At 40.8% G+C, this 12,346-nt stretch overlaps 1 protein-coding gene across 1 annotated transcript in view; it reads left to right on the plus strand.

The window, feature by feature from the left end:
* LOC149455885 (unconventional myosin-Vc-like) overlaps positions 1 to 12,346 on the plus strand; it is a 194,037-nt gene that overhangs the window by 49,244 nt on the left and 132,447 nt on the right. The window contains exons 2-3 of the mRNA XM_089685756.1: positions 6,758 to 6,868; positions 9,021 to 9,183. Coding sequence (XP_089541882.1) covers positions 6,758 to 6,868; positions 9,021 to 9,183 — 274 coding nt within the window. The remainder of the gene's footprint in view (positions 1 to 6,757; positions 6,869 to 9,020; positions 9,184 to 12,346) is intronic.

The raw sequence follows: 12,346 nt of genomic DNA on the forward strand, positions 1-12,346 counted from the left end.
TTTCCCTTAAAAAACTCTTTGGTTGCTTTTGCAGTATGCTTTGGGTCATTGTCCATCTGCACTGTGAAGCTGCGTCCAATGAGTTCTGAAGCACTTGGCTGAATATGATCAGATAATATTGCCCAAAACACTTCAGAATTCATCCTGCTGCTTTTGTCAGCAGTCACATCATCAATAAATACAAGAGAACCAGTTCCATTGGCAGCCATACATGCCCACGCCATGACACTACCACCACCATGCTTCACTGATGAGGTGGTATGCTTAGGATCATGAGCAGTTCCTTTCCTTCTCCATACTCTTCTCTTCCCATCACTCTGGTACAAGTTGATCTCGGTCTCATCTGTCCATAGGATGTTGTTCCAGAACTGTGAAGGCTTTTTTAGATGTCGTTTGGCAAACTCTAATCTGGCCTTCCTGTTTTTGAGGCTCACCAATGCTTTCCATCTTGTGGTGAACCCTCTGTATTCACTCTGGTGAAGTCTTCTCTGGATTGTTGACTTTGCCACACATACACCTACCTCCTGGAGAGTGTTCTTGATCTGGCCAACTGTTGTGAAGGGTGTTTTCTTCACCAGGGAAAGAATTCTTCGGTCATCCACCACAGTTGTTTTCCGTGATCTTCCGGGTCTTTTGGTGTTGCAGAGCTCACCGGTGCGTTCCTTCTTTTTAAGAATGTTCCAAACAGTTGTTTTGGCCACGCTTAATGTTTTTGCTATCTCTCTGATGGGTTTGTTTCGTTTTTTCAGCCTAATGATGGCTTGCTTCACTGATAGTGACAGCTCTTTGGATCTCATCTTGAGAGTTGACAGCAACAGATTCCAAATGCAAATAGCACACTTGAAATGAACTCTGGACCTTTTATCTGCTCATTGTAATTGGGATAATGAGGGAATAACACACACCTGGCCATGGAACAGCTGAGAAGCCAATTGTCCCATTACTTCTGGTCCCTTAACAAGTGGGAGGCACATATGCAAACTGTTGTAATTCCTACACCGTTCACCTAATTTGGATGTAAATACCCTCAAATTAAAGCTGACAGTCTGCAGTTAAAGCACATCTTGTTTGTTTCATTTCAAATCCATTGTGGTGGTGTATAGAACCAAAAATGTTAGAATTGTGTCGATGTCCCAATATTTATGGACCTCACTGTATATTTATTTAGCGCTACTACTAAAATACTGCATGGCTTGATAAAAGAAATCATGCTGTATTTTAGTAGCCTTTTTTAGTGAATATACTATTTTTCAGTGCATTCTGGGCATTTGGGAGAGTTTTCTGTGGTTATCTTTTAAAAACGCTTCTAAACGCATAAACGTGGCTAAACACGGTATGAAAACGTGGCTAAACTGACGTTTTATAACCTTCGTTTTCCAGCAGTCAGTTTCCATCGTTCAGAAGAGTTTTTCAAACTCCCCGTGTACATGAGCCCTTAGGTGTGAATCAGTACTTTTTCTTTGGTTTTGTGTTGCTTTTTACAAGTGTGTAGCATTTTACTACTTTGTTATCTAAATAAAAAACTTACAATTTTAAAGAAATGGTCAATATGTAGTGCCTTAAGCCCTGGTTCACACCGGAAGTCGCATCTATTGTATTTCTATTGCAGGGTCTTAATTAGTGCAATTTGAAGTAGCGTGATTTCAGAAATAGTTCGTACACTACTTTTTTATTTTATTGCAACTTTCATTGACTTCTGTTTAATGAAGTTGCAAGCCACAGTGAAATAAAAGGTACAAACCCATTTGTTTTCAGCTGTTTTTGCTTTACACTTAGGCACTATGGCTCCATTCACATCAAATCCGATTTTGAAATTGTGCGACCTACAGTGAAGGCGCATGATTTCAAAATCGGGTGAGATACCGATTTCCTTGCTATTTGCAAGACATCTGACACAGATGTCTATGCAAATCGCAACAAAAGTAGTACATGTACTACTTTTGAAATTGGTGCGGCTCCGACCAAGCGTTCTTTGCGGGGTATTTTTGCTAATAGGAAAGTATAACAGTTCTATTTATGTAGTACAATTTTGATTCTACTTGAGTGCCAGAGAGTGTAAAGTCGCATCAAAGTCACACTACATGAACAGAACTGTCATACTTTACTATTAGTCAAAATTAAAAAAAAAAGAAAAAGCAAAACGGCATTAAAAAAAAATGTAAAAGTGACGTTTTCAGAAATGCAATGGGAAAACGCACCATCCGCAAACTGCATAGATGTGAACTTGGCCTTAAACCCGCATAAAGCATTTGGAATTATTCTTTTCCCAGCCAGGTATATTGATACTAATGATGTCATCTGCTTGTGGCAGTGAGCGTGATTTTACATCCTCAACACAACTAAATAGCAGTTAATGTGCTCAGCATATTTTCTGTTACCTAAGGGAGGGTGTCTTAGAGGAGGGTGTAACATAATGCCCCTGATTGAGTAAACAGCTTAGTGTTGACTTGTTAGGCTGGGCTTTTTCAAGAAGTAATATTCACACGAAATGTACCATTTACCAATGGAGGCGTCGGGATCTCAGAGGACAGCCAACAAGTGACTAACCTGCTTCCTAAATGCATATTCATATCCTTCCTCATGATCATTATTTTCATACCCTTCATCATGATTTTCAAAACCTTGCTAAGCTAGTAGATGGCTGCAGTACTTGTTACAAGATTTTTTTACTGATGTTTGTATCAATAGTGTTTAGTAAATGTTCATATGTACTTTATGGTTTTCTGCTATGTTATTGTATATTGTGCAATTAAAGTATAATGATAAAGCTATAATTAAAGCGATTATAAAGCTTACATTTTGAAATTAAAATGATAATAATGTCATACTTACATGCTCTGTACAATGGTTTTGCAGAGAGCAGCCCCGATCCTCTTCTTCTGGGATCCCCCACCGGCGCTACTTTTCAGCAAGTGCCCACTATAGGAAGTCACTTTTTATGGGGGCTTTCGTGTGTGCTCGCTCCTGAGCTGCACTGTCTGCGTCACAGAATTTTCTTGACTATCAATCTTCCCTGTGAGGGAAGAGATAGCGGAGAGATCTGTTACTCAGGTAAGTCTAACCACTAGTGGACCACACGCAAGAAACATACTGCGGATGGGCAGCCCATACAGGCACAGCAATGTACCTGTATATTGCTGGCCTCTACCAGGTATGGGGCACTCCACTGCAAAGCTTAGTGCCATCTGCAAAGACTGAGATGGCATTTTTAATCCCATACCCTATATCGTTTATAAATATATTAAAAAGTAAGGGTCCCAACACTGAACCTTGGAATACACCACTGACAACCCTAGACCATTCAGAGTATGAATCATTAACCCCTACTCTCTGAATACGATCTTTTAGCCAGTTTTCTATTCATTTACATACTGATTTTTCCAAGCCCATAGACTTTACCTTACACATTAGCCGTGTGTGGGGAACTGTGTCAAACGCTTTTAAAAAATCCAAGTATACCACGACCACCGCCACCCCTCTGTCCAAGGTTTTGCTAACCCCCTCAAAAAGAAATCAGATTTGTTTGACAACTTCTGTCTTTCATGAATCCATGCTGTCTGTTGCTTAAAATATTTTTTTCCAGCAAGAACTCATCTATGTGGTCTTTTATTAAACTCTCCAGTATCTTCCCAACTATAGAAGTTAAACTAACAGGTCTATAATTACAAAGATTTTGACCGCTTTTTAAATATAGGCACCACATTGGCCTTCCACCAATCCAGTGGTACTATGCCAGTCATTAAAGAGTCCCTACAATTAGAAACAATGGCTTTGAAATGACAGAGCTCAATTCTTTAAAGCGGAGTTCCGGCCGTTTTAATTATTTTTTTTTTTAAAAGGCACTCATGTGAGAGTGGCGGTTTTTGCAATGCAAGATGAGATCACCTGTACTTGTATTCCTTTTCTTTCCTTATAAAAAATAAAATTACTTACTGCACCCTCATATTGTGAATGCTGTCATCTTAAGTGTGGGCACCTCAAGACCGAACAGACATTCTTCTGGGAAATTTTGCAGCTGGCTACCCAGCATGCACTTCCTGTTCTCATGCCTGCGCAGTGTAAAGAAGGTGCGGCACTTTAACATGCCTGCGCAGTGTGAAGAAATCCCAGCGATCGCGTCACTTCCGGTCTCATAATAATGCAAGATTTTGGTATTAGGCATTCCCTAGGACTGCTGGGATAGATGATGCCAATATCTCAGAAGCCCTAGGGAATTCCTGATGATGTAATCGCCTAGGCGACCGGGACCGGAAGTGGAGACAGAAATTATCAATAAAAGGTATTTAGGAAAAACTATATATATATATATATATATATATATATATACACACATACAGTATATATATATATATATATATTGCCAAAATGGACTGTGAAAAGGGAGACGATTGACTTTCAGGGGAGAAAAAAAAAGGTTGGAACGTTGGACAAGAGCCCACCCCATGCTCCTTAGTATACACAGAGCTGAAGAAGGTATTTCATAAATTTGCCTTCTCTTTGTCCCCAGTCACCCACTCTAGATTATTTTGTAAAGGGCCTACATGCTCAGACCGAACCTTTTTACTATTAATATATTTAAAGAATTTTTGGGGGTTCATTCTGCTATCCTTTGAAATCTGTCGTTCGTTTCAATTTTTCTGGCCTTGATTTCCTTTTTACATATTCTGTTACATTCTTTGTAATGTTTAAATGATGATATCGTTCCTTCATTTTTATATTTAATAAAAAAAATTTTCTTGATATTTATAGCTTTTTTAACTTTGGCCGTAAGCCACATAGGTTTGATTTTTAGCCTTTTAAACTTGTTACCCATGGGAATATATTTTGCAGTGTGTTCACATACAGTCTTTTTGAAGAACTCCCATTTCTGTGTTGTGTTTATCGATGCCAATATTCGCTCCCAGTCTAAGTCTTGGAGAGCAGCTCTCAGCTTTGGAAAATTGGCTCTCTTTAAGTTGAGCATTTTTATTTTTCCCGTATGTGCTTGTTGTTTACAGTTAACAATAAATGAAATCATGTTATGATTACTGCTACCCAGATGTTCTTTTATATGGACATTTGTAATAAATTCTGCAGGGTTTGAGATTACCAGGTCCAGCAGAGCATCATTCCTAATTGGGGCCTCTATGAACTGTACCATAAAATTGTGCTGTAGTAGGTTTATACATTTTTGCCCTTTAACTGTTCCTGCAGTACCATTACTCCAGTCAGTTTCTGGGTAGTCAAAGCCCTTGCAGCCCTTTCGATCTGTGCAAGGAGCTGAGTCTCCACCTCCTCATTAACACTGGGAGGCATATAACAAACTCCAATGATTACCTTTGTAATATGCACCCCCATGTGCAGTTCCACTCATAATACTTCAGCCTCATCACACTCTCCATCAACTAGGTCCTTTTTCACACTCGCTCTGAGATCACTTCTCACATAGAGACAGACACCACCACCTTTCCTTTTTACCCTGTCTCTCCAAAAGAGAACATGCCAGGAATATTAATAGCCCCGTCATGTGAGGAATGAAGCCAAGATTCAGCAATACCAATTAAATCATAGTTCTCTTCATGCACCAAGGCTTCCAACTCACCTATTTTGCTTGGCAGACTTCTGGCATTGGTGAACAAATTCATTTAATCCATTGACACCTTGTTCACACATATTTTGCATATTTTTCATTTTCTTACAAATGGTACCAATTCCAATGGTTGTTTGTAACATGGGAACCTTTTTATCTGCCATAGCCCTCCCCCCATCTTTCCCCATTCCACCTACCAATAAGTACTAACCCCTGTCTGCCCCAATATAGTATAATTTTCCCTCCCCCCTCAATCCTAGTTTAAATACCCCTCCTCCTACATGGCTTTAATCATAGAGATATTGTGATAGTTACTATAGTTATGATCAAAGTCGTGTAGGCTGAAACCTGTCAACTAAATTGTTTTTCTGTGCATTTTACACTGTGGTTTTCGGAATAACTTTCAAGATTTTATAAGCAACGACGGATGTGCGGATTAACTACATAGATATACAGCTTTCAGATGAGTGACTGAAGATTGTGCACCCATGAACTTTACTGGTGGAATAATGGGTAGTAGCACTGTTTCTTTTCTTTATATATTATTATATTGTGTATATATACAGTATTTACTGTACATAATTGAACTAATTAATTAAGTACAGTTTTACAATGTACATATATACTTAAATAAAGTGGTTGTAAACCCTTCCATATACCCAATGAAGTGACTGACCTTAGGTGATACAGAGATTAAACACATTCTCCTATATAAGTTGTACCTGTTTATCTGTAGTGTTCTCTTCTCTACATCGATTCAAAGTCCAGAACAAAGGGGGTGCAGAGATCTCAGAGGAGAGTTGTGAGAGATAATTGGAGGGAAGAGACACTCCACACAGCTCACAGGAACAGAGCTGAGGCTGTCAATCTGTTCGAGGTCCCTCCCTATCACCATTTTTCTGTTAGTGTCAGGAAAACTTGTCAGAAGTGACCTATGCTGATAGCAGAGGAATGAGGCAGCAGACAGAAATGACACTTAGTGCTCTTAATTACACACTCTATAGGGATATTCTTTCTTCAGATTTCATGTATGATGTTTACAGCCACTTACAGCTATGTGCTTCCAGAAGAGATAAAATGACGGCAGTTGTATGTTTGTTGGAGGCACATGGTGTGGAAATATTGCCTGAATGTAGTCTTGTCGCATTGTACAGCTCAAAAATCTGAGTTTTTTTCCTTTTTTTGCAGTATAATCGGGTTTGGATCCCTGATGCAGAGGAAGTTTGGAAATCTGCTGAAATCACGAAAGACTTGAAGATCGGGGACACCGTGCTTCATCTACGCTTGGAAGATGGCTCTGTAAGAAAAATTAGGGAGGGGCATTGTTAGTAGAATTTTTAGGTATATGTGAATATATTTCAATAGACGTTGGATTTGTTGCTTCTAAACAGTGGCCATGGTATGACCAATTATAATACAAGAGATAGCAGATTCACCATTGCCTTTCCCATATTTTTATAAGGGAACAATTGATGTCTCAGTTATATTGGTATCACCTTTCCTTCATAATGGAAGGCATTTATTTACTTTTTTCAATCATTCATCAGCGACAGGAAATGACAGATCCGTCTCCATCAATAGTGTCATGCTGCCAAATCCAACATGACTTTCTTTCCTCAATTTTGCTGTGTTGTGTGTTGTAAAGGCATCATTTCAAACAAGAAAAAGGCATAGCCACTTACTGGAGGCATTGATTTTCTAGTATGTTCATTTCTAATCAGTATTTGCACTGAATCCACACTCCAGCTGCACCGGACATACTGTACATGAACAGGCACAATAGAAAGCAATGTTTTTTCATGTCATGCAAACTCAAAACCCATCCAATTGGTATATGTGTGAACCGGCTCTAAATGCTGGATGACTAACATTGATCCCAATGATTAGACCATGTTGGGGTCATGGCTTTGGGTGGGAGTGAGCAGCAGAGTGCTGTCATTGCAAAAAACCTTGGCTAGAGTTGAAGGTACGGTCATTTGTATGCTGGACTATGGTGGAGAGACAGTGGACTCCAGGGCCTTGGCAACATTCTGGTTGCAGGGAATCAAGGAGGATACAGGCTGGTCTGTAAGCTGTGGAAGGAGTTGGGTTCATCTAACAATTGTTCAGCTTAATCTATTACATTGCATTTTTAATGTGTATTTTATTATCATTGCACATTTGTGGGTCCATCCATTTTCCTTAAGATTCATGCTGAACATTCAAGATACCAGTATATAGTAGGTTGACTGATTATTATGTAATCAAACTGAGGGATGGGATAACAATCAATGTCAATATTGGCAGAGGTCTATATTGTTTTATTTAGCAAAAATAAAAAACTCAGTGGTGATTATATGCCACTAAAAGAAAGCTCTATTTGTCTGCCCCTCCTCTTGTTGAAATGACCACCTGATTCACAATGCATGCTTGGCCAGCATAAAGTTTTAGCTAGCCTCTCTAAATACAGGATAGCATAAAAGATCAGAGCGCTCATGGCTAATGTCCAGAATATAAAACAGTAATGTTTATAGCCAGCAGACAATGTAAAACAGTTTAATGGAGCAATAACAGCAAGAATCACCATAAGGATGTGTCCATGAATGGATGTCATACAAGGATCAGTGCAAACCATAGACTGCAGGAATGATGGGAGCCGCTTACTGTGTTGTAGGCATGGCAATGGAGAGCCTGGATGGTGAGCTCAATGGGTGGATGGTGAAGGAGCCACAATTGATTGTATACAGGTGACCAAGGCCAGCGGTCTGAGAGAGACCCCACAGGAGGGATGAGAGGAGCAGGATGGACCTCCTCGGTTGCCAGAGATCGCACACCGGAAGTCACAGCACACCGCAAGTGACCTCAGTGGAACACAAGGAAAAATCATCAGAAATACTCAGTAGGAAGGAGACCAATATCAACAAGTCCTGGTTACCATGACAACGCATTTCTCATGATATAGTGCTTTGTCACAGGACTGTAGCTATGAACATTACTGTTTTTTATTCTGGACATTAGCCACGAGTAGCTGTGGGATTGCCTGCCTCTTCTTCACTCTAGTTTACCCGGTGCTGGTTGAGGCCATTACTGCCTAGTCATTTGTTTTTGTCTCTCTAAATTTAGCTGACAATCAGGTTGGGGAATAACCCATTCATAGGGCTGCCTGTGTAGTGAGTGTCGTCACGTTGGGCTGCAATGCCGGGCGGTTGTGCGCTCTTAGGGTTCGAAAGCTATGGAAATTTTAAATGCAAATGACAGGAGAAAAAAAAAGTCAAACAGGTGGAAGGCTTAATAATACTATAAGAAAGCTGTATACCGTAAGAGACATGATGCCAATGCTGAAAATTGTGGAGTTTACATACAGTTTTACATTTACATTTGTAACATTTTTTGTGAAGAGATGTCTCTGAGAAGTAGTAGAACATTCAGAATTCATAAATGTGGATAAGATTTATTCCTGATTTTATTGTAGGACCTGAAATACGTAATTGAGAAGAGTCTACCGCCTCTCAGAAATCCGGACATTCTTGTTGGAGAAAATGACCTCACCGCTCTCAGTTATTTGCATGAGCCAGCTGTTCTCCACAACCTTAAAGTGCGATTCATGGAGTCCAAACTTATCTACACCTACAGTGGTAAGCAAACATTGGGTCACAGCTGCTTGAAGCTATCTTCACAGATGAAAATGATTAACTCGCATTCCTCTGTATGTATGGTTGGCCATTCACCAAGGCTTCCGATCATTCATATTCAAATATTCAGATGTATTTTTTCAGATGATGGCCTCACCTAGAGATATAGGGAACAGTTAACTATTTTGTCTCATGGCAAGGCAGTGATAACTACCAGGTCATATTTCGATTCATAAATTCCTCTCACAGCACTGCAACAGAATGAAAACTGTACCTGACTACTGAGAACTTTGCTACAGGGCACCTCTGCAACAGTGTGCGTATGAACCCTACAAGCACAGGGATACCTGGTTTTAGGGATATGTGCATTACATATTAAATATAGTAAAGTCTGTTGGAGCTCCAACCAGCTAGCCAGTGTGTCTGTCATGACAAGATAAAACCATGTCATGGTGTCATAGGGGTTAGATGCTATCCAGGGTTCTCACCCATGCAGGTTGATAGGCTCCAGGATGCTTGTTATGAGCAGAGAAAGCTGGCTTTAAGGTTTTCTATATTAGTTAGAAAAACCTGGGTGGGTCATGAAGCTTAGAGGCTTTGCAGAGTATTAGGAGGGATGAAGCCTCGAACCCTGCCTGGGTCCACGTATTGATGATGGCCAACACCTTCTGATTGTGCAGGTATGCAGATGCCTTATGGCTGCCTTTCTCATCCTTTTACCCCTGGGGAGCACTTATAATATTTTTCAGGTCTCAGGAAAATCCTGTATAATGTATTCATGGGGGGGCTGTCAGTGAGAATAATGCCCCTACATTGGTGGTCAAGGGAAAGAATCCACATCTTACAATGGTGGCCAGAATGTCATTGTTACAGACAGCTAAAAAGATCTTTGGTGTCATGACGCTGGCTCTGGCAAGTAGCATTGGACACGGAACTATGCAGGCACCATCAGCTATGGAAGCTCAATCATCCACATCTAAGGAACCCCTAGCAGCCTCTGGAGCAGTCCTAGTTTTCCCTGATTGAGAATGGTTACCATATGGTATGGGAGCTGACCAGAGTTCAGGTCTCCACCGTCCTGAGAAGACCATTGTGCTGCCAGGGAGCAACAGGTTCACTGACACACTGGGAGTGTGTGACCCGATACTGGCCTGTCTGTTGTTAAAGACAGATGACATTACCAGGCCATAGCCTATGAGAAAAGTTGCAGTTTGTGTGGAGCTAGACTGAAGGTCAGAGTGGATCTTAATAGTTAAGAGGCTGAAGCATTCATGTTGTATGCACCTTTCTATTAACCACTTCAATACCGGGCACTTTCACCCCCTACCTGCCCAGGCCAATTTTTAGCTTTCAGCGCTTTCTCACTTTGAATGATAATTGCGTGGTCATGTAAACTGTACCAATATGAAATTTTGTTATCATTTTTTTAGACAGATAAAGCTTTCTTTTGGATATTTAATCACCACTTGGTTTTATATTTTTGCTAAAACATGAAAAAACACAACATTTTTAAAAATATTTTTTTTTTCTTAGTTTCTGTTATACAATTTTGCAAATAAGTAATTTTTCTCCCTCACTGATGTGTACTGATGAGGCTACACTAATGGACACTGGTGAAGCTGGAATAATGGGCTCTAATGAGGTTGCACTGATGTACACTGATGACCACTGATGAGGCTGCAATGATGAGGCAGCACTGATGGGCACTGCTGAGGAGGCACTGATAAGCAGCACTGATGAGCACTGTTAGGCAGCACTGATGGGCATTGATAGGTGGCAATGATGGGCACTGATAGGCAGCACTGATGGGTACTGATAAGCTGCACTGATGGGCATTGATTGGTACTGATGGGATTGCACTGATAATCAGGGCACTGATCATCAGTGCCCTGATGATCAGTGCAAATGTGTCCTGTCGGGATTGCTGGTTATCGACTCTTCTTTCCTCACACAGTGACAGCGCATGAAGAAAGGAAAAACCTATAACCGGCAAGTTTGTTTACATGGGATCAGCTGTGATTGGACACAGCTGATCACATGGTAAAGGGCCGCTGTGATTGTCCTCTTACCTTGATCTGTGATCAGCTGTGTCCAAATGACACAGCGGTCACAGAGCGCGCCTGATGTGCGCCCCAGAGGGTGCGCTAGAGGCGCGTTCTGGAAGGATATCTATGGACCCCCTCCCAAAAAAGAAACCTGTGCTGTAGTGCAGTAATGAGGTGGTTAAAGAACTTTACCCTTGAATAAAAGTGGGCAAAATGCCATCAAATGTACTTTACTGGTTGAATTGGAGTTCATGAAGGGGGCTACCTTTGAGCTGAGCCCCCACAGAAAGTATTTCTGCAGAGAATGAATGAAACTGCATTGCGTCAGCACATGTAAAAGGTCAGCAGAGGTAATTCTATGTATGGCAGTATCTGGAGAGGTGATCTGTATTTGTGGCAGATTATTCATCACTGAGCAGTACCAAGAAGTACTCCTTCACATGGGCACAGAGGCCTGTACTGAGTGCAAGATCCATTTGTTTATGTGTTCGGGGCAGAATGGACTTGTATGCAGGCAGTCTACGTTAGTCAGATGCAGCTGGCTGTATGGATTCACCTGCACATCCGCAGGGCCATGCAACCTTTCCTGCATGCCTGTCTAACTCAGTGAATGTCCAGGTTAGTCCATAAAGCTGCTGCCTTTCCATTGACTAACATATACTGTCTGCCAGCTGCTCCATGCTGCCCTGGATACATAAACAAGTGGCTCTTGCACACCATTATGAGCCTCTGCACCTATGTGAATGAGCTCTAAAGGAAATAGATCATCAAAAAATCTCTTTGCTGCTGAGTGCTGTCAATCAAAAGTTACAGTGCCTTGAAAAAGTATTCATACCCCTTGACATTTTCCACAATTTGTCATGTTACAACCAAAAATGTAAATGTAATTTGTTGGGATTTCATGTGATAGACCAACACAAAGTAGCACATAATTGTGAAGTGGATGGAAAATGATAAATGGTTTTCAAAATTTTTTACAAATAAATATCAGAAGAGTGCCTCCTTAGCAAGCTGTGTACTGAGGGGACACCCATGCAGGCTGTGTGCGCTCATAGACACACAGTGAAGAGAGAAGACCTACAGCTGGGGACAGTGACTAGATCACTGACAGGACTTAGTTA

The sequence above is a fragment of the Staurois parvus genome, unplaced genomic scaffold, assembly GCF_062004578.1.
Source record: "Staurois parvus isolate SC_StPar_1 unplaced genomic scaffold, SC_StPar_1.0 ptg000385l, whole genome shotgun sequence".
NCBI lineage: Eukaryota > Metazoa > Chordata > Amphibia > Anura > Ranidae > Staurois > Staurois parvus.